This window comes from Brachyistius frenatus, unplaced genomic scaffold (genome assembly GCF_029030835.1).
Source record: "Brachyistius frenatus isolate BFR_SWC_R1_liver_20210118 unplaced genomic scaffold, ASM2903083v1 Contig_385, whole genome shotgun sequence".
NCBI classification, from domain to species: Eukaryota; Metazoa; Chordata; class Actinopteri; family Embiotocidae; genus Brachyistius; species Brachyistius frenatus.
The window spans coordinates 145,842-169,518 of NW_027210984.1; the positions used below are offsets into that span (position 1 = coordinate 145,842).

The 23,677-nt window shown below is 42.3% G+C and overlaps 1 protein-coding gene across 2 annotated transcripts in view; it reads left to right on the forward strand.

Moving 5' to 3' along the window:
- Nucleotides 1-18,551, forward strand: part of nek7 (NIMA-related kinase 7) — a 58,605-nt gene extending 40,054 nt beyond the window's left edge. Inside the window, exons 7-9 of one of the 2 annotated variants that reach the window (XM_069724623.1) lie at nucleotides 3,226-3,320; nucleotides 12,656-12,769; nucleotides 15,900-18,551. In XM_069724623.1, coding sequence (XP_069580724.1) covers nucleotides 3,226-3,320; nucleotides 12,656-12,769; nucleotides 15,900-16,121 — 431 coding nt within the window. In that variant the 3' untranslated portion in view covers nucleotides 16,122-18,551. Of the gene's footprint in view, nucleotides 1-3,225; nucleotides 3,321-12,655; nucleotides 12,770-15,894 lie in introns of both variants that reach the window. The other variant, XM_069724624.1, reaches the window with a different exon arrangement.
- Nucleotides 18,552-23,677: the final 5,126 nt, after the last annotated feature.

The following is a 23,677-nucleotide window of genomic DNA, read 5'->3' on the forward strand; positions in this document are numbered from 1 at the left end:
AAGAAAGACCGCGCGCGCGCGTGTGTGTGTGTGTGTGTGTGTGTGTGTGTGTGTGTGTGTGTGTGTGTGCGAGCGTGTGCGTGTGCGTGCGTGCGTGCGTGCGTGCGTGCGCGCGCGTGTGTGTGCATGTACAATTGCGTGGGTATGTAATGAGCCCAGCCACCCAGCTGAACAGTAGAGCAGGGTGGTGGAGCTGAGATGGAGGTCCAGGCATACAGCCTGTCAGCTTCCAGGCTTTCAACTCAGCTGCTCAGCAGTCTACATACACACACACTCACACACTCACACACACTCACACACACACTCACACACACACACACACACACACACACACACACACACACACACACACACACACACAACTGTACGTCCAGTCTCGTAGATATAAGAATGACAAAAAGACACACAAGCATGCAAAAGGCAACCACGACGCAATTTCAGTGCTGAGGAGGGGTACGAAGGGTTAAAGCAAGAGTTGGATTAAAGAGAAAAAGAACAAAAAAATTGTAGTAAAAAGGAAGCTGATGCAATCATGAGAGGAATGAGCAACTTCCTTCTTATTACTGCCAATTGGCATTAATAAGTAATATAATATACCTGCAATTAACACCTGTAATGAGAAAGGTGTTAACGATGAGCACTGTGGGGAAAAAGAGAGGAGGGGACGGATTTAGACTTTGCTTGTAGGCTGATGTTGGAAATAATTATGAACATTTAAAAGAGTATATAAAGACTAGGTTATCTTATAAAGGCAAGCAAGCGAGTCATGAACAGAGAGAGGTAGGCGGGGAGCCAAATTTGGAGGGGGGTGGGGAGGTGAGAGCTCAGCAGGACATATAGAAAAAAAGAACAACGTAATGGGAATATAAGGGAAGTACAGTGATCGTCTCATGAGTACTGGTTCAGTCTGGCTGCGTTGCTGCCCACATCTGTGTATGTTGTATTTGTTATGATGGAGCAGAGGTTTTCAAACAATAATTCTGCCATTTGGAGTCCAGCAGAATCTAACTAGCTGTACAAAATGCAGAAATATAAAACTGTTAAGAGAGCACTGAATAGAGAAGACGTACACCATTACAGGAAACTCCCTCTGAAATGTTTTGCAGCATAGAAATGGTCGTGCAAAAGGTTTAGGTTTAAAGTGTTAATAAGGAAATGGCAGCACGCCTCTGCTATCAAATCAATAAATGTATTTACAAAGACACAGGTTACGGTTGATTTTACAGTATGTTCAGCAGGGGTTTAGAAGCGTGCCGTTCTTTATAGTGGCTCACCTCCTATACAACAACGCTTATCCTGTTAGGCACAGAATACAGTGTTGTCATTGCTATTCACAATAATGGAAATCAATCCCAACATGACTTTCAATTTATTTGCATGAATAAGTAATGTGCCCTTAATTCAGCATGCTGAAGGAGCCTGAGCCTAGCGCGGCTCCCTTTTTTATGCAAGTATTAGCATAAGAGAGGCTGATTCTTTTTAATCAACTAATAATGAATGTTAGGGGAGCCTGAACAGACCGCACCATGAGACCTCTCATCTCACGCACGCACGTACACACACAGACACACGAACACACGTAAACCACAATACCAACCTGATGACCAATTAAAAGAGCGATCCCCCAGTACCCGTATTCTTCCCCTTGCTGATTTATTTTTGCAATGACAGGTAACACCTCATTATTCAAAATCACACATTTAAGATAAAAGCATGTGTTCTCCACCCAATTAGAGCTGCACCAAAATTAAAAGTGCTAGCTTTTATTTCAGTTCCCATTGACTTCAATTCTAATGGCCCCCCTCTGTAATAGTTCTATTAATTGTAATTACATTAGTTGAGTGTGTGTGCGTGCGTGCGTGCGTGCGCGCGTGCACAAAAGATCTCTAATTTTCCCTTTCAGCCAAGACTATTTCATAAATGTGATAACGCCATCAGCTCTGGAGGAAGGAAGTAAAAGGAGCTGATGTCATGTTTGATTGGACTGAAAACCTATGATCTTTTTCATGGTGTAGCACTGGATACTTTTTGCTTCGAGGGAACATTGGTTTCACTTCATTTCTGACAAGTAGATGGTCATCGACGGTCAAAAAAAATATAAGATGAAGTCTAAGAAATGTAATTAGTAATCTAAGTTTAAATATTTCAGCACAACAAAATTAGTTTTCAGTATGGATCCCAAGTTTCCAAGATGCTGATTATTTTGACACGTAAAAGCACAGGCTCTGTCATGTAGCCTACACACACACACACACACTGACATGTGCAACGATGCTGCTGATGTTGTACAGACTCAGCAGAGCCTGTTCAGCTGTTATCTTTATATTTCAGTAAGCTTCCATTCACGTTTGCTCAAGAGGATGTGGAATGAGTGCAGTCTGGAAGCTTCCCAGCACTGTGCTGGTGAAATTTCCATCCTTTAACCATATGTGATTAATAAAAAACCTCTGCTGGATGTGCTTGATAGACTTTTACATGGGAAATCACAATAAACAGAAAGCAGATGAAAAAAAAGCAGCCAGTCAAACTCGGCTAAGGAAACGGCAAATCTCCAAAGCTTCCTGCAGTGTGTTATAGATGTGATGTTGAGCTGTGGTTCCTCTTTGTGTCCAGTTGGGTGATGGTCTGATTTTCTGGAGCTCTGCCATTCGCCATGGCAGTTTGGGATTCTTGAGTTTCAAAACCAGAACCAGAAACGGGCCAGCTTTTAAGGCTCCACCGCTGCTCCCTGGGCGTATTCTCAGACTACTGTTTCAGATCATTACTGAGCCACAGTAATCAAAACTGATTTATGTATATTTTGTGTGTGCGGGTATGCTTTCTGTACGCAACTTTGTGGTACTTGTACAATTGCATGCACCACTCTTGAGTATGTATGATGATATCTAACCTCATTCAATATCATCTTACTTAAGCTGATTTAGAATGAACCGAGTCAGAGTCCCTCCTTTTTTATGGTGCTCTAGCTAAAATATATTTAATATTGCAGCCTCTCACAGTTGTGAGTGGACACCTCCATTCCTCACCTGCTTTCCTGTTCTGCGTGAGCTGTGTCAGCGATGTTGCTCATAAGATGACTAGCGTGGGTTTGTAATGCAAAATGTTAACGCTCAATCTGTCTTTTGTCCTTTTCTCCTTTCATATTTCTACCTGCCCCCCTCAACCTCTCCTCACACCCCTCTCCTCCTCTCTCCTCCCCTCCTCCTCCCCCCCTCTGTGCTCCAGTGGGTACTCCTTACTACATGTCACCGGAGAGGATACATGAAAACGGCTACAACTTCAAATCTGACATCTGGTCGCTAGGATGCCTGCTCTACGAGGTAAACTATGGGAATATGTGCACACACTGTCACCTTGCAGTCAAGGGTAGGAGTGACATGAGGACACATTGGTTTTGACACGTACATAAATAAACAAACCACTCTCAAAACCACATATAATAGAGTACTGTAAAAAAAATAATATATATATATATACAAATACTGTGCACTCTGGAGCTCCGCGTGGTTACATTGAATTTACATTCACATTTATGTGCGAGTAATAATGTGACCAATACAAAAAAGACACACTTTTATAGCAATCATAGATTCAAATGCGCTCTCGCATTTCTTGTCCTTCTCTTCCGTCTCTGTGGTCTGTCTGAGCTGAGGCCTTGAGTCTCTTTCAGTTAATCTGGGAACCTGCTAAACATTGAAAAGCTGGCGCGTAAAGGGAACTGACATGGCCATGTGTTTTAGATGAGGCTGCCCAGTGACACTGACTAGTTTGATTAGTCAGGAGCAAAACACCACAGGGCTCTGCTGTGGACCACACCGAGCGGAGACAAGCCCGGGAGGAGCGCACGCAGCAGCAGGAACAAAGAGGGAAGCGTGAGGAGCAGAACAATGATAGACGTGGACGATTGCAGTCAATCCGACGTCGCACCTTGCCGACTTCACCCGTGCACCGAATGCACACAGACGGGCACAAATTCAGAAACACTGTTGGCTAAGGAAATACCCACATTTCCCTCCTCTCGTCTCTCTTAACTCCCCTGAGTTACTGATCATTTGGGCTGCATTTCAACGCACCAGTGACTACACCTTCTCTACAGCGCCTCAGGCATGGAGGTGGAGAACGCGCAAGGAGGAAGTTCGAGCTCAGCTTGCAGGTCATGGTTGCTCAGAGACCACAGTCCTTCATGCTAATTAGTTCCCCACAATGCACTGCGGCAGTGCATGTCTGTGGTTGGCTGAAAGCAGTGGGTGCTGTAGGTCACATTCTGTTTTTGTACTTTTTTTTTTTTTATACGCGTGGTGTGTGAGTGTGTTTACATGGAAGATGCGACGTTTAGTGTTATTAAAATACAGATTGCTGTATTTAGGTGTTTTGATTAAGTTGCCTGACATGTGAACACAGTATTTACTCTTTTTACACATTTCCTAGGTTGAGCTTTTTTTGATTGTAGTTAAGGATTCTGTTTGTCGTGACTTCTTGTTTGAGGAAGCTGATCATGTTGAAATAAAAAATTGTTGACATGAGCATCGATAGTTTCACAGTTTCAGTTAGTGCGCAATACGTTGATTTACATTTTTATTTATTTATTTTTTAATGCATTTCACCGTTAGGAGAACTGCAAGGGCGTCACAGTCTGAACTAAATACTGAGAAAGGAAGAAGGAGACCAGATATGAGAAATCAGGAGACCGCTAGAGAGCAGAAGTGGAAAAAAAATAAGATGAGACTTGTTGCTCCCTGAGGAGGTCAGAAGCCAAGGAATAAAGACGCAAGGTGAAAAAGTTTAGGAATCTATATAGGAACAATATAAGAAGCTAGAGAAGGGTAAGGGCATAGGCAGTACAAGCCATGAGAGAGGATGAAAAGAAAGCGGAGTTAGAAGGCTGGAGAGCTAGTCGGAGCTGAGGGGAAGAAGTGGAAGGGGAAAATAACAAATAGTGAGAGTGAGGTTATAGATTGCTGGAGCGAAGAGAATGATGGGGGGTGTTCATTCAGAGAGAAAATACTATAGGTACAAGAGCAGAGACAGAACTCCAGCCATCAGGTCAAGGTGAGCCATGCAAGGAGCCTGTGGAGATAAAGATTTTACAACCTTATTGTTACCAGAGCGGTGCTCTCCACGCCATGCATATTCTCTTTGAAGAACAGACTCTTGCTTTCCACTTTTCTTGGTAAGAGGGCTCCACAGTGCATTCAGTGTCAGGAAACTTACCTCTTTCTCCACAAAACTCTCTCCACCATTCCTCTTTGCTCTATTCTCCTCCCTTCTGCTATGTTCTCCTCCGTATCCCTTCCTTTTCCTCACTTAACCTTCAGGCATAAGGAATTCACATAGAAATCCACGCCCGATCCCTTTGGTGCTCATTGATTTCACTCTGAACATACTGTATAGTCGGGGCAAAGGATTGTGCTGTTTTTTTTCTGTGTGTGTGTTCTTGTCAATGAATGTGTGTGTTTGTATCCCAGAGACTTTGGTTCCTTATGTGTGAAACGACTCCATTTGAGAGAGCCCTCATTTTTCATTCTGGTGCCCGGGGGTTGAGTTAGGGTCCGAAGGGTCCGCCCGTCAATCCTTGGTCATTGTATCTGCGTCTATCTTCATCTCCCATTCTGTTTGATCCCTTTCTGACTGTGTCCAACCTCATTACATCACCTGACCCTGCCTTGTGCCCTTCACCCAAACCCCCTACGACATGCTAAACAGGGATGCTCATCCGCGTTGTCTCCCAGGAAGGAAAAGGACTGAGTTTGGTCACATGCCAATCAGTTGGATTGCAGACTCTGAACTCTCTCTCCATCTGCTCACAGTCACATCACAACCACCTCATACTTGCATTAGTAACTCTCACACACTGAGTATGTTTTCTATAAAGGAGATGCATTTTATATGCACGCACTCGCACAAAAACACACACACACACACACACACACACACACACACACACACACACACACACACACACACACACACACACACACACACACACACACACACACACACACACTGTCGGTCTCCCGCTTGTGCAGACTTGTTGTGGTTGCTGTGTTTGGTATAAAGGTTAGAGGAGGAGGATATCTTGAAAAGCTTTACTGGATGCGTCTCCTTCCTGTATGGAGCTCAGCCATCCATACCTCTGACTGTGCCCATGTCTCATGCCCCCTGCCTCATTCCACTCCCTCCCCTCTTGTTTTGCTGTTGGTTTTATGAGGCCCCAAAAAGCTGGCTTCTCAGCAGCTGGTGTTTGCATGTGATGAGCCACCCCTGTGGCTAGCTCTCTGTATGGTATTGAATGCAAGTTGTTTTTTTGTTTTGTTTTTTTGCAAAGAGTGGATGTCCTTCAACTTTTTTTTGTTGTTTTTTTTGTGTTTTTTTTTTAATACTCCGTGTGTATCTTTGATGCATTAACATCCACATTCTCAAACCAGTGTCAGTATCTGATGTGATAGATACATTATCTCGGACCTTTTTACTATTGCATACATTTGTGGATCCCAAACATGTTTTACTCGTGCAGGTTCTCTTGTGAATCTCCAAGCTTTCGTTCCAGTCGTTAAGGCAATTTCATATCCATGTTTCAAGAGTTGATCTATTACTAGACTATTCAAAAAGTAAACAAGGATGGATGACAAAGTTCTGAGACTGCTCCTGTTGCGCGCGAAAGGCTTGCAGCGCCGCAATGTGTACCGGGCACAGAGGAGCTGTAAACCTTGCGAGTAAGTACTCCAAAGTTTCGTCGCTTGATCAAAATCCGCACCCGAGTTACACATGGATTTATGAGCAGTGGCCTGCGAGCATTGGCGTTTTTGAGGAGCGACGATTGTGTTGTTGTGGCCGAGAAACTTGTGTGTTTTGCGCTGTGAGTGAGTACATTGTCAAGTAGGAGAGAACCCAAGTGCCATTGTGCCACAGTGCTGAATGTTTTCCCCTATACGCCTCAGAACTGTGACCAGTAGAACTCGGTGTTGACAGTCTGACCCGGGGGGGACGAATTCACGATGCACAAATGTGAAAAAAAAAAAAAAAACCTCCAAACTGGTTGCTTCTGACCTGATGCACCTTTTTCGGTTCTGGACGGTGATGTTCTTCCCCGCGGAAACGTGAATGCCACTCAAAACACATCTCCAGGTTCATTGCCTCATTGCCATCGACTTGTTAAAGGTCTCTGTTGCCGATTTTCAGAGTTTGACTCAAAATTGAATGTACGCCCTCCGGCCGCGTAGACGGACTTGGAACACTGCTCAAAAAAAATCATGTGTAACTCAAGTGCTGATTTTGATCACGTGACAAAACTAACTTGCTTACTCACGAAGGTTATAGTCTGTCTGTGTGTCACGGTGCAGAGCGGCATTTGCGCACAACAGGAGCAGTCTCTGAACTTTTTGAGCTACTCTCATAATTAACATTTTGAGAAATCCTCTTGTTTGTTTTCTTGAATAAGAAACTGTAGACCGCTCTCACATTTGTCTGTTTAATATTAGCCTAATAACCCCCCCGCGAAACAACAAATTGTCATTTCTACACTTCAGTTAATGAGTTATATACGTGCTGATAAGAATTTTTTTTAAAAAATTTTTTTAACCTTTGGACTGAGTTCAGGCTGATTGTTCCCCCGTTTCCCAATCTTTGTATCTTTTGAGAAGAAAGTGAAGAAGTGTACATTCAAAAATGCTAAGTTATTCCTTTAAGATTCATAATTCAAATACCGCCACGCGGTGAGATCAGGACATGAGAAGACATTCTTAATCATTTTTCTTCAAAACTTCACTGGAACAATCTGGTGCTTTCAACTCAACCCAGCCATCTTTTTCCTTCTTCTTATCTTTCTATCTTCCTTCCATCTTCCCTTTTTAGTCTGTTGAAGTAGAGTAGTGATGACTCCACTGGGTGTAGGTATAGTTCTAATGACTGTCCCTACATTGTGACTTATTGCCTTGATTAATATATCATCATAAAGCCCCACGAAGGACCAATGAGATCATGAAAAAGTCATGCCTTCCTTACTTTTGAGCAGTGCACGTGTTTGTCCTCATCTATGACACTGGGAAAGAGAGAAAGAATGTGCAAACTCCATATCTGTTTTGCATCGATGTGTTAACATTTTGGTGTTTTATTTTGATGTGACTCGTGCTAATAATCATATGTGTATTTGTAAATGAGTAAGTGAGAACTTGTGAGAAGCTCTTCGGTCCCAGGCTATAAAGGCTCCGGGGATGAAGGGAGTTGAAGGGAGAAGACGGGAGCCTCTCGCAGGTCCTTTTAATTGGCATACAGGGAGAGAAGCAGGAGAGAGAGAGAGGGAGATCAATGTTAATTAAACCTGAAGGCCTCATCCAAACCTTTTACACGCACAGGGATGCTAGCTTTACATGCCTGGGCTGGGGAGAGCACAACCTGGCCAAAATAACAGCTAAGAAATGGGGGGGTCCTGAAGCGGGGTGGAGGGGTGTTCTTGTACATGTACATTTTTGAGGACCAGTTTAAGCTTTAGACTTTGATGGTGAGAACATTGTGGCCCTTTTGGAAATCCTCATTTTGGGATGGACCTCGAAAGGGACGTTTGAGGGTTAAGGCTCGGTTTTAGGGGTTAAGGATAGATTTAAGGTTACGTTGGGGATATGGGTTAGGAGTGAGGCATTTAGTTGTGATGGCTAAGGACAGCATAAGGGGCTAAGAATGTATTATGTCAATGAGGGTCCTCACAAACATAGAAGTGCGAACGTGTGTTTGTGAGGATGTGCGTGTGTTCTGCCACCAGCAGCTCACACCCCTTAGACAGACAGCAGGCATGCGTGTGCATTGTATGTCTCTGGAATATCAATGAACCATACACACACACACACACACACACACACAGTTTCACACTCACACACCAGGGCCTCAGAGGTCAGAGTGAGTCAATCATCTAAACCGTTGCGACGACACAGTCTGAAAAAAAGGAGTAAGTGTGTGTTTGTGTGTGTGGGTATGCATCTTTGTGTGTGTGTGTGTGTGTGTGTGTGTGTGTGTGTGTGTGTGTGTGTGTGTGTGTGTGTGTGTGTGTGTGTGTGTGTGTGTGTGTGTGTGCGTGCGCGTGTGTGCGTGCGTGTGTGTGTGAGACCAGGGGGCCGGCAGCTGTCAGGGGCTAGGAGCAGCAGGCACTAATGAAGCAGATGAATAGTGCAAAAACTCCCAAATACAAACAGGACAGTTGACATTTTTCATCTGTCAAAAGCAGAAGATGCATGAAAATACGACGGGGTCTTGTTTAACCCTTCGCCTCCTGGTGTCTATAGCTGGCTGGGTTTCCTCTTTTTTTTTTTTCCTGTCTGTTTACGTCTCACCCTCATTTTCTCTTTTGCTTATTGAAATATTCGTGTTTTCGGAAGGCGCTCTCTAACCCTTACAGATACGTCCAAATATACATACTGTGTCCCGTATTAAAATATGTATCTATATTACTCATAAAGAATTTTTTTTTTTTTACATTTCAGAGACATTCAAATAAACTTTTGAGTCGGCATAATTTTTTTTTTTTTTTTTTTTAAACCAGGCATAATCAGACTCACCCTTGTGAAAGAAAGCCAACTGAGTGCGAGTCCGCCTGGCAATGCCCTCTAGTTTTTTTTTTTTTTTTTTAATTTTAGAGCTCTCGGTGTGATTGTTGGAAAGGGATTCATTTCTGAAATGAAAGTGCAAGATGTCCGTTGACCCTGGTGGCAAATGACTCATAATAAAAGTCCGACGTTTTCTTCATGCCTTGCTGTGTAGGTGATGTATTTATAGGCTGCAGTGAATGGCTTCTTAGTTGGTGATTTAACTCCAGGAGGTTTGGAATTATCTATAGATCTGATGTGGGTTTAGTAAAAATGTGATGTTGAAATTTGTGGCATCACGCTTCAGTGAAGGTTCATCATTAACTGTAACATACGAGGGAGTTAACATACTCGATTAATAACTTGTGATTTCACCTCTCAGACTTCCTTCATTGTCATCTGTGTTAATGGCTTTCAAAATAAGTTTTGTACGTGTGTGTTAATGGTAGAAACTGAGCCACATTGTAAAGTCCTGTAGGTTTATCAGTCAGTGCAGATTTACAGACGGAGAAGCCGGACTTTCCTGCCGTTATGCTGTTTACGTTTATGCTTTTATTTTCTTGTTAATTTCTATATAAATGCAGTTCTTACTTTACACTATGATACAATTTATAATTGTGATCATTTGCTCTGCTGACTAAGGACTAGTCATGCTTTCCGAAAAATATATTTTTTACATAAAATTATTTTCTGTACATCACCAAATGATTATTTAGAAGCCGTCAGTGATTTGAGGGTTCAAACCCAAACTGCTTAGTGTAGCTTTATCCTTCTGGAAATTCAATCTGCGTTATCTGCAGTGAGTGTAATCCTGTTTTTAAAGTGTGCATACGTCCATCGTTTTAATCACCATAAAATCAAATCTGAAATTTTTAGGCCACAGATACAAGGCTTTGTTTCTAATGGAAGTGTATCATTGCTGACATGTGCAAGAATACGCATTTCCATACACATCTCATCACTGTCAACTACCTGCTGTGCCAGCCTCAGTAGTGATGCTTAGAGGTACCCAAGGAGAGACAAACAAAGGGAGATGCTCTTTGCTTAATGTTCTTGTGTATTTCAGTAAGGATCTACTGTATTAAAGTGTCTGTTTGATTAAGAGCGCAGATGAACGCATGATGGCAAATTATGTCCAGAGGAGAGATGGCCCACTGAGATTCTGCTGCTGTCATCTTGACTTCCCACTGGAAGCTGTGACAGAGACTCTGTCATAATCTGCCCGATAGGAAACAAGAACTTTTCTGCCTCTGCGCCATCAACGTTTGACACCTCCATCATTGAAGACAGTAATGATGAAGCGACGTACCGGTGGGTGTGATTTGGGAAATGTCGATGGATTACTCTTCTACTTCGAACAAAGCCAGACAGTGTACGCTTGGTATTTTCACACTTAACAGGTGAACTGATGAAGAAAGCAGTAACTGTTTTCTCAGATTTGTTCAGAAAAGTTTAAATGATCCATTGAGTGAGGCATCCATTTTTGGAGGAATGAAAAGCCTTATCCCAAGTTACACACAAAAAAATTCTATATATTAAGTACTTTGTGTCCCTATTTTTTTTTTTTTTTTTTTTTAATCTAAAACACATCCTGATATACAGCTCTTTTTTCCTCATCGGTCCTTTTCACAGAAATATTAAGTGCCTGATTTTGTGCAACGTTCACACTAACCTCTTGTATTCTGTATGGGGGAAAAAGTCCATTTGGATTCATATGTGGAGACTTTGTTCTCAGACTACCAATTAGCAGCCTGTCAAACACATACTGTACTTTCTCCAGAAGTAATGCAGGGACACTCGAAAAATGGTCGAAATAATAATCAGCAAAAATGTCGTCTACCATACTGATAAACTTGAGATGTTTTATGCCTCTGTGCCCAATGCCAGCGGCAGCTGTGAGGCATTATGTTTTTAGGTTTTCCATCTGTACGTCTGTCCGTTCGTCCGCCCCTCGCTCACGAATTGCTTATCTCAGGAACGCTTTGAGGAAATGACAGCCATTCACATTTACATCTAGGGGCAATTGAAAATCACCAATTAACCTAAACTTCATGTCTTAAGAATGTGGGAGGAAGCCAGAGTACCCGGAGAAAACCCACGCAGGCTCGGAGAGAACACGCAAACCCCCAGCCGAGGTTCGAGCCTAAAACCGTCTCGCTGTGAGAAGCCAACCACGACACCACTGTGCCGCCCCCAAAATGTCAGGGAGCTCCAATATCTCCGAGCTGTTCATTATCCTGACAGCGTTGATGATAATGGCCGAGCACTTCAAGTGTCTATTTTGAAATCACTGAATCTGAAAAATACAATAATGTGCAGTGTGCTTGTTATGCAAGTCCGCTGCGGGCTTCACCTCGCACATGCGCCTTTTAAACGAGAGGATGCTAGTTTTCTATTCTTAGAGAAACGGGAGGGATTCTTCACCTGTTTATGCTCGCAAGCAAAGGTCTCCTCGTGCTCTCTATTCCTCCGTCCCGTTCCCATTTGCCCTGCCGCTGCTCTGCTTGTTTAGCATTTGTTTTTCTAGAGAATTTTTTTTTTTTTTTCTCTCTCGCTGCTCCAGCAAACTGATAAATTCTTCCCTCTCGTATCCCTACACCCTCATCTCTCGTGCTCCTCTTCCTTTTTCAGCTCCATCCTTCTTCTCATATTCATCTCTTATGTTTTGGAAGCAGCATTGCAGAAACTAGGGGGAAACTCATAAGCTCAGGGAAGCTTCCATGGATGTTTTTGTTTTGGTTCACTTGAATTTTATACCACTGCTCATTAGAAAATAAAAAAAAAAAAAAGTGAGGGTGTACGAATTTGATAGTTATACAAAACCTTAGACGTATGGACTTTTTGCCAGTGGCTCGCACCAAATCCCTACTTTAAACAATACGCTACACTTCTATAGCGGTAAACCATGCACACCACTTTTACCATCTGGTACGCTGTCTTCTGCGGAGCACCTGTTGAGAGTTCGATTGGATGTTTTACTTGCTGTTTTAACCCGGCTCTCTCGCACCTTTTTCCTCTCGTCTTTTTCCCTTTTCTCCCCGTATATCCCCACCCTCCTGTTTCTTTGTATCTCTATTCTTCAGATGGCGGCCTTACAGAGTCCGTTCTATGGGGATAAGATGAACCTGTACTCCCTTTGTAAGAAGATAGAGCAGTGTGACTACCCCCCTCTTCCTTCAGATCACTACTCAGAGGAGGTAAGTACCGGTAGTGGTATCAGTTGTGTTTTAGTATGAAGGCACAAAATACATACAGATTTGTTCAGTTTTTTTTTTTTTTTTTAAAGGACCCACAATAATCTTTGACTCCTGAGAGGAAGAAAAAAAAAAAAAAAAAAAAACTTGACTAAAGTCCTAACGGAACTTTAAGCCAACAGAGTTGGCTTCTCTTTCTTTATGCCAGTTGCCTGATTTTTACTTGTGTAGACTATTACAGTTAATTTCTGTTAGTGCAATCTACCCATCTTACTGAGCTACAGTACAGGATGATATTTCTCTGTGATCAAAAGACTGGTATGATTTTTAAGCCTTTGAAAATTAAATGCTTATATCAAAAGCATGTGGTCATGCTCGAGAGTGGGGTGAAACTAAATGGGCTGGAGTGTCATGTTTCCTTAACTAAACGTTAAATCATCTGCTGTAATTCTGTGAAGACTTCTCTGTGCACAAAAATGGAACGTAGTCAGGCTGTGGTTAAAGATCGCCTTATTGCTGATTACCGGTGACGTGTGCATGAATCTGCGTGGCTTTGTGTTTGCATGTCGTCTTTGTTTGGGTGGCTTTTTTTTTTTCTTTTCTTTTTTTCTTCCTGTCTTTTTCTCTTGAACATATAAATTCAGGTTCTCATACACGCAAAACCTCAGACATTGACTCATAGGCATATATGCATACATTGCAGGTATTAGACCCATTTTGCAACAACGCTGTGCTTTGTTGTGGGCACATTATTACATTTGTTTATTAGTTGCAACTTAGCAGAGCTCTGTTTTGCTCTTTTTGGCGGCACCTTTGGCGATAAGCTATAATTGCAACAGATTTCTTTTTTTTCTTTTTTTTTTTTACTCCCTTTCACTTTTCAGAGATCTTAATAGTGTTGACTGGCTGACATCAGTCAGTTAAAAGTCAGTTAAAATCTTTATGATCATTATTTTAACAATTACAAAGTTTGGCTAAGCACCAGAAGATCTTATTGATTAATAGTAGAAAGGCACAGAAGAAACGTCCCATCATAGCCAATCTAATTTAAGCACCTGCCAGTGTTAACTTTCATTAATGAGCAATATATCCAATAATCTTTTATCAACCGATGAGTTGTTTGGTCTACAAAATGCCCAGGAAAAGTTTGTCTGATTAATAGTACAAAATTTTAAATTACATAAATTCTGAACTTCTTCATTTGAGGTTTCAGGAGGAAACCAAAAAAATCACGGCAAATTTTCCGCCTTAAATATTAAACCACAATTAAACATCGTGGACATTTTCTATCACTCAACCAAACAAAATTAATCTTATACTTCTTCTTCAGCTCTCGCTGACGTACACATTACGTCACACCTAACGTTTGCAAACCGTCCTGCCGCGTACTAATATATATATATATATATACACTTTTTCTTCCATTTTGGACATTTTTAAGATCCATCTGCGGGTTATTGAAACTTGCTTCGGTTGTGTAACACATTACAGTGAACATAAAGTATGCAGTTTTTTTTTTTTTTTTTCTCTGTCAAAGTTCCATTTTTGGTTTTATTGGCTATTGGTTTTATTGCCATGTGGAAATGAATAGAAACAAATGGCAGCCTGGAACAGTATAACATACAGCCAAATAAAAAAAAATAAAAAAAAGTTTAACAAAACATGTGAAGTATGCATGCTGGACCCAAACCTGGAAACTGATAAGCTCCTCAAAGCAAAAGAAAGAAAGAAAAAAACAAAACCACCCTTAACCTATTGTCTGTACGGTGTCAGTATCTGCACACGCCAGTCCACGGTGGCTAATTTTAAGGGCTGTCCTTATCCACGTCTCTGTGGGCAAACAGTAAAACCCTGCAGAGGCAGGCTTCTATTACACCGTGAGCATTTACTTCATTAGGCCGATAAAGGCTAATTGCGAGGTGTTTCAAGCCTCTGTGGTGTCTGTGTGTGTGTGTGTGTGTGTGTTTTTGTACTTGCAAGAGGAATTGTGCATGTGTATATTTGTTACAAGAGCTCCCCCACCCCGCCACCCCGCGCACACACACACACACACACACACACACTCCACGCTGAGCTTCTGCGTTGCCCCACATGTCACCCCCATCCAGGAGAAAGGAAGACAAAGCGAAAGAGAGAGGGAATGATAGAGCGAGAGACAGGGCGATGGAGAGATGGAGATGAGGGGGGTGCCTGCAGCGCCTGTCTGGATGTAAACAATGCTCCTGAAGGATCGGCAGCAAACTGTCAGCTGCTCATCTTTGTTGTGTCATTTAACCATCTCCGTCTATGCTTTTTTTTTTCTCCCCCCCACGCCTCCCTTCACCAGCTCCCACCTCCTCCCCCTCCACCTGACACTCCCCCACCCCACTCGCCATGCAAAGAAGCGTATGAATATTTTACATATCTGCATCTCTGCACCCACCCACCACCTCACACCCCCCCACACACACACACACACACACACACACACCCTCCTCCCATCTCCATTCTGTGCGACTAATTCTCAGACTGTCTGAATTTGCATCTTTCGCTCACTTTCTCTCTCACTCGCACGTCTATGCACAACCGCTGATGAAAACTCGCCCGAGCCAGTGCCACGCAACAGCGGCCAGGAAGTCGGCAGATGGTTACCATAGCGACCTCGTGTAGATGTTTTTTTTTTTTTTTTTTTCATTTCTTTCTTTCTTTCTCTCCTCTCCATCTTTTATTATCTTTTTTTTTTTTTTTTTTTAATGATGGTGGTGGCTGTTCCGCCTGCGAGCCTGTCTGTCTATCTGCTCCAATCAGCCGCTGCGCTCGGCTTCAAGAGTAAGTGCTGTCTCCGGATGGCAGTGGAGTGGCAGCAGTGGGCATGCGAGTGGGCGTGCGTGTGTGGGCTCGGGTAAAAAGTGGATTTAGCAGACCAGTAAGTGATTAGCGCATTAACCCAGTCTCGCGCCTTTGTCTCAGTTCGCCTACCTGTTGCTTTGTTATTGCTGCGATGGGAAGAGGTCATCCGGAGGGCATTACGAGGGGCTTCATCAGTAGAGCATCATTGACTGTATGATTTTTCTCTCTACTTCCCAACCATCATTCCCCCCCTCCCCTCTCTCCTCCCCCCCCTCCCCTTCTCCCACCCCCATCACCAGCTCAGGAACTTGGTAGATATGTGCATCAACCCCGACCCGGAGAAGAGGCCGGACATCGCCTACGTGTACGACATTGCCAAACACATGCAGAGCATGACACAGGGCAGCTAAGCCCCACGTTACACACACTTATGCCTCGCAGAACTCCTCCCAACGTCTCTCCTTGCTTTCCATGCTGGACTCGTAACACAACTTTCAGCCTTTATACACAAACACCCCCAGTTTAGCTCCTTGTGATAAGTAGTACATGTAACAGATGCGACACTCAAAACCTTTCTGCCCTACAATCAAGACGGTAGAGATTTATACTTTTTTTTTGTTTTTGTTTTTTTTTTGTCAGTGGATCTCCCATTCCGTAGAGTTCGATAATATTATTACGCTGTAAGTCGGTGTGTTGCAGCCCACGGAGGCGCTGCTATGGCTTTAAAACACACGTCCTCTTTTCATGTAGTGTTCTTAAGCAGCTGCTTCTAGCACATGCAATTTAAAGAAGATATACTGGGAAAAATATCAAATTTGCAATGTTCAGTGTTCATAAATTCAACATTTAATCAATGCAAATATTAAATATAACCTCGTCGGATTTGGCGTGTCACGAGACCTGTAGTGAGCAGCAAAAAAAAAAAAATTTAAATAAAAAAAGACCATGGAAATTTTTCGGTAAAACTGGAGTTAAGAGATGTTCACTCAGTGACAGCAAATCGGAGACATAACAGCGTGTAATTGATGGTTGAAGGGTTGTTGTGTTGCACTTTTTACCCCGGTACTGGAAGGCTGGCAGGGTGATCATATCTAATGAAGGTATTAGAAAGAGAAGGATCATTTAGGAAGGTAGACTTAGAGATGTGCTAGGGGGAGAACATGGACAGATGTCTCCACAACACTTTGAATGTAAGTCGCTCTGACACCTATGTATTGTCTTGAATTCAGAATGTCTCTTTTCTGACAGCCTAGCTGGCATGAAAGCTGTAACAAAAGCAGCTTTACATCTGCTGTTTACCTTAGTCACTGACACCGAAATATTTCCTCCTTGGTTCAACTTAAGCAGCAAGGTATACTGCTGTTGCATAGTGTGAGTTTTTGTTTGTTTGTTTGTTTGTTTGTTTTTGTATGCCCTAAAGATCTGTCCGAACACAGCTGTCCGACTAGGGTCAACTAACCAGACAGAATTGTATTAATGTTGCTGTGTACGTTGCAGTGTATGTGTCTTTTAAAGTAACAAACAAGAGATAACGGATCCTTTCATTGTGTAGCTGGAGTGCACCACGGTGTGCCTGACTTATGTCCTCAGTTAAGAGGAAATAAGAGCAAAGTCACACACAGAGAACAGTTTATACGTACATGTCAAAGTATCTTTTATAAAAGAATATCGAGAACTTTTACTGAAAAAAAAAAAAAAAAAAAAAGCACCGATGGGACTCATGTTGTTTTACTGTACATAGCGAAGGATAAAACTCCCAATGAATGAGTAAAGGTTTTTTTTTTTTTTTTTTTTTCTTACAGTGAAATGGTTTACACCAGTGGGTCACAAATGACTTCCACTGGTTTACAATAATGATAATGATACCACGTCGAAGGTAAAGTAGGTAAACAATGATTGATAATGCTTTATTTCAGTGTCTTATGAATTCTCTTTTAACATTATCAAATAGACTGTTAACCCTTCATTGAAAATGTATGCCTTTTTAATGGTTTTTTTTTTAATTAACATTTAATAACGTTGTTATATACAAAATCAAAGCTTATAGTTGCAAGAAAATGTAAGTTATTTTGTTTTGGTTAACAGAATATTTTGAAAGTGTGTTGATAGTTGTTTGTCTGAGACTCGCAAATACAGTGTTTGCAATTTTTGTTTGCGTATTTACATCTTGTCCTAGATTTTTTTTTTTTGTGCCTTAATATTGCTTTTTATTCCCGCAGCCATAAAATGGTTTTCCCCTAAATTTGTCATCATCTTCCCCCACAGTCCTGTTAATCTTCTATCTTCTGTGTTGTCTAAATAAGAGCATCTGTATGGCACCAAAACATTTCAGTATTTACAGGGGAGCTATTGCTTTAAGGCACTTTTTTTTTTTTTTTAGTTTTGGTGCTAAACAGAATTCCCTGAATTGGTAGTGTTTAACAGCAAAATACCAAAAATAAATTCTCCAATGCTTTGAGGAAAACAGCCTCTAATGTTCCCCCTTTTATGCATATTTAATGAAAGCACCTCATATTGGCCTACAAATGCATTTACATTGATGGCCTCTCACAAACCCAAAGCACCATATTTCTAAGGAAAATGGCCGTATCTGTGCAGTAAAGGTTCTGTTTTCAGTTTACAAACAGAAGCAGAGATTTAGTGTTTTTCTAAGTCACTTTAAGGTTTTCTGACTATTTCTTGATGTTGTTTTTTTGTTGTTGTTGTTGTTCTCATGTGTACGACACTGCTTTGCTGTGTCCCGGCCTTTTAGCTCATAGCTCTGTTTACTTTTCTGCATGCTCGCTGAAGTTGGTATTGAAGAGTCCAGGTGTTGTCCGGAAAGTAAGATATTGGCAAATTGATATTTATTGTCTTTGGGGTTTTGTTTTTTTCCTGACCATTTCATGTCCCGATTAAACACCCACGTCACAAACACCCTTGTATGCAAATGAAATGTAATAAAGCTTTAAGATTTCTTTTGGACATTAGAGTGATTGCTTACCGGGATTTAACGGGTTTCACAACTCGTCTAGTTGTTCAGACAGGTTTTGATTGTACACATGCCTTTGAGGGCGTCACTTGTTTTTCCAATCAATAAAACGGTAACATTTTTTCCACAGTGCTGCCTGGTTTCACAGCTGAAGTTGCAGATCGATAGTTTAGGACCCGTTTGGATCCTTTTATGAGGAAGGACCAAATCACTGGTAAAGAGGAACCTTTTTACTTACTTGAGTTGGCATATTTGACTTTGATGGACCACGGACACATTGTACCAGCCTGTTGGTAAGCACATTCATGTAACTTCTATTTAGTGGCTTCTTATAATAAACCGCATCATCCAGATTTCAGCAAAAGACAGCTGCGCTTCTCGTCTGCGTATACGGGGACAATTCTGTATTACTTGAAGTACGACACCATCTCCATATTGATCGCTCGGGTTAAGACCGAAGAAGTCATTATTTTGCCAAAAAAATTCAAACTTGGGTTTACTTGTTTGGTTGCCAAGTTCTGTAAAAGGCTGCATGTTAAGCGCAGGCTCAAAATGTTTGAAAGGAAAATGAAAATAGATTATTATTTTTTTCCCCTTGAACATTATTAAGATTATTTTCACAGTTAAAACCTACATAAATATTATGAGAGTTTAGTACCCGGTCAGTTTGAATACGCTTATATGCTATACACGCGCAAACTAAATTGGTACTTTAATTTAGTATAAAATTTACAGCAGCAAGAAAACAAGACTGTTGTAAGACGTATCTTAAGTATGATCAGGGTCTAAAACTTCATGTTAAACGATTCATTAGTCTTAAATTGTTAAACCTTTTATTTTTATTTTGATATTCCTGAAAAAAAAAAAGAAAAAAAAAAGCCATATTCTCCCAACTGGTTTTCAATTACATCTAATATACTTTATCTTTCTCCCGGATACATTTTTTTTTTTTATAACGCAGAAAACAAAAGTGTGGGACAACAGTGACAACAGCAAAATAAGATCTTTCAAGTCATACAAAGACAAACGACAATAGAGAGAAAACCCACTCGTTACTTTTAAGTTAAACAGAAAAGAAAATGGTGACAATATATGGGGCTTCAATAAAGTAAACAATAAAAGGGGGAGGAAAAAAAAAAGCATTTCTAGGCAGCTGTACAATGATGGACAATAATTTACACATCTGTTGTTTATTCAGAGAATATTTTAAGACTGGACAAAACCATTCTCCAGAATGTTAAAGGAAAGGTCACTTGCAGTGTGGGTGGAGTTGCTGCTGTTATTTTCCTTCCTATTTTCACTTCCAAAAGCATCTAAATAATTATTTGTCTCACGCAACTAATGTTTCGTAAGCTATTCTATCGTTTTTCAGAAAAAGGCGAGACTTTTGACTTCTGGTTAATTGGAGGGATGATAGATAATCGGCAACACCTTCGGGTGTTGTTCGGATGTAGTCGTCGTGTTCTAGCTTTTATTTATGAACGTGGCAAAATACGCGCATCGAAGCACCAGACACATTAAAACAGAACAAAGCGAGAAAGACGCCGCTGAATTCAATAAATTAATCCGAGCACAATATTGGAGCTCTTGGCTAATAACAAAAAGGTAAGTTAAAGTTTATAATAAGTTCCTACCAGCGAAAAACACCTTCACAAACGACTCGATAACACGGCACAAAAAGTTATTTTTGACGCCATCCAGGTACATTAACTTAAACTACAGGAAACAAACAGGAAATACAATAAACCACTCATTACAACATCATACCTCCTTCCGAAGTGCCTCCGGCTGCAATTACAAATTACTATAGTTTGACATCATTTTGGGGGAAATTCTATAATCCACGATAACAAATGACCTAACAGCTAAAACATCATTAGTCATTCGTAGCTGATGTTAACAGCTGCTGAATGTGAAGTCACTGGCCGTTGATCCGAGGATCATGCCTTTGAGAAGCAACAGGTGTTCGAACCGTCCGGTGTTAAATTGTGTCCGGGATGCCGTGCACTCCTAATACATGTCACTCACTCGATCACTGAACGCTATTACAAGATATCAGTTGCAATTAACTCCATCCTAGGGTTGGACTGTTAAGGACTATTTTTTGGAAAAGCGTGACTGGGGATGAGGAACGTTTAAATGTTGCAATGTTTTTGGCGAACCGCGGCGTGTCGGGATGAGCACAAACTCAAATCGGCACGTTTTGTTCAATTTCTTCGTGCCGGCGCTGCGAACCGATTACGTGAAAAAGCGCTACTTTGTGTACAGGCCAACAACTGAGCATCATTAGCTCATCGTTTTTGCCGCGTCGGGCGACTGCTCGCAGGACGAGAGTACTCAGGAAATTGCGAGCACTAACTTTTAATGCCAAACAAACTTGTTACTCGGAGGGAGACGGCGAGCGTTCACATCATTACCATTTCATCATCCGGCTCCTTTTAATAGCGTAATTAGAATTAAACATAACGACTAAGATTCTTTGTGCTCATCGCCCGTTTTGACTTTTGTTGAAGTCGTGGCTGAGTTTGTCAGAGTAACCGGGGGGGGGGGAAGAGAGAAACATCACAGTAAATTTTTATTTCGATTTTATGATTTATTAAAGCGTCATAAAAATCGAAACTCCCGCAGTTCCAGTCTGATGTTCTTACACGGCAGAAGTCCAGGAAATTTACATAAAAACGCTGCAAATACTCGCACATTTTTTTTTTTTTCTTTTCTTGCATTTGAAAATAATTAAATGAGCTTTTGATGAAGTCAGCTCCCCCTACACGGGCACCTTTTGGGTTGTGTATTCTCAGACTATTTGCCTCTATTTTATGCACACACACAAAAAAAAAGTCAAATATAAATAGTGATATTTCTGTGGGAGCCGCGGTCATTTTTGTCGTAATGGACGCTGGACGCCCCCCTCCCCCTCTCTCCCCCCCCCCTTTTATTATTTTTGTAATATTTCTATTGCGTTAGATTGTTATTTTGTCTAGTCGCAGCCTGATGTATGTTCACCTGCAATAGCAACTGGTATCCTAGTAGGTGAATTAATGGTTACAAGTGAGTGAGGCTCACGCCGGCACTTAGGGCGGGTCAGAGGTCGTCCTTTTGAGCAAGGCGGAGGGGGTGAGGGTTGGGGAGGGGGGTGGGGGTCCGTTTAACAGACCGACAGCACGCTTTGCGTTTCTGTATTTCCCAGTAAAGGAATGTTCAAAACTTACGCCAGGGAAGAAGTCCCCTTTGCGTGTCCAAGCGTGCAAACATTTCTCTGCTTTCCAACTGTACCAAATGCCGTTCGATTACGCCGGCCTTCGTCAGGTCTTGAGTTCACGGCGAAACAAAAGTTACCGAACGCGTACTTACAGGTTGGCCGAACCACTGATCGGCGCGGCGCAGAGCAGCAAGGAGCCCCGAGGACTCCAGAGGCCCGCCGCCGGGCCGCCGCCGGGCCGCATACGAACCTAAGTGCGTGTCTACGTACACATATTCCCGCAGCCAGAATAAGAAGCTGGATAAAAGATAAAAGACCATGAAGACGTCGGATACGAGCGATGCAAATACTCGAGAGTCTCACCTCGCGCGACGGGGATTATGTTTTTCTTTTCTTGCGAGAACCGCGTGACCCGTCGAAAACAATAACAAATGCTGACGGCGGCGAGAGAAGGCTTGGACGCACAGCAGTCTGTTCTCCGGCCCGCTGATAAAGCTCTGCGTCGCCTCTGCTCTACCCGTTAAGAGTCCGCTGCGCCAGGCTTTGAAACACGCGCTCGGCGCGCTGCCGGTCTCACAGTAACAGACGTAGTCAAGAAAAAAAAAGAAAAAAGAAAAGAAGGTTTCACGATGGAAATTACTTCTGAGCAGGATTTTTATATCTCAGACATCAATGTTTTTCGCGAACTCTCTTGCCGTTCTTGGGATTACAACACTTGTGCGAGTTTCTGCTTTAAAACACACCCGTAGCTACTTTTCACCATTTTCTTGAAAGGGAAGGAAACACTCGGCCTCCCGCTGCAGAAGTGAGTTCCTTCCATTTGTGCCCTTCTATTAATTTCTGCTCTGTTGTTCCTGTGTTTGAGGTCATTAGCTGAGTGTTTATGGTCTCCTTCCTCCTTTTGCGTCCCATGGGTGCAGCCCCCCCTCCCCTCCCCTCCCCTCCCACAGACCCTCACTCTATTCTGTAGGCTCCCCCTCCTCCCCACCCACCAAACTAACCCGTCCCTCTGGGTCCTCCATAATCCCTCTTGGCCGGGGAGCAAGTGGGGGCGAAGGGAGAGGGGGTGGGGGTGGGGGGGGGGGGCACTGGCTCTCTCCCTGTAATGAACTCCACAGAGACTGCTGTTCAGTTTCATCACGGCAAAAAAAAAAGTGTGCTCCCATGGAGCCTCTGAACACAGTGAAAACAAACAAAAGTAAATATCTGGAATTAATACACAAGCCTCCGTCGCTTCAAAGTATACAGATATTTATATATTGCTAGAAATCGGCTCTGAATTTCGGGGTGTAGTGATAAGAAAACTTTCTTTTGCAAAAAAGGGTTACACAGCATGTCGTCGTCCCCCCTCTCCCCCCTCCACCCCTCTGTTGTTTGCAGTACAGCCCAGATCCACGCACCCCTAAGTCCATCTTGTGGTGAAAACGCCTCACTGCACTTTTCTTCCAGTGAATCCCTTTAAAATGCCACATACATTAAAACGGCCAGAGGCAGAAGGAAACTTTTTCGTTAGGCGTTTACTCGGATCGTCCAGTGCTGGAAATATATTAAAAAAAAAAATACAATAATCCAAATTTTTCAAACGTACGTGATCTAAAAAGACGGCTTTGTTTGACCCCCCCAAGTCGGAAAACCCGTTTTTGCCACCGAATCACCCAGTACGGACAAACGGTAAAAACATTACATTCGAAGCACACAGCCAATAAGCAACGCCATAAAAAGCCACACGATTAACGGCTGAAGTGTCATACGGATCGAAACGCGTTTGGTTGAAGGCGCGGTCGAGATGCACGGCACCGCATCTTTTAACGACCACTAAATATGTCAATGCAACGATTATAATAAAAAAAAAAAAAAAACAACGTATATGACCCGAACGCTGCCGCGGAAAGCGTCGGCGTCTGCCGATCCG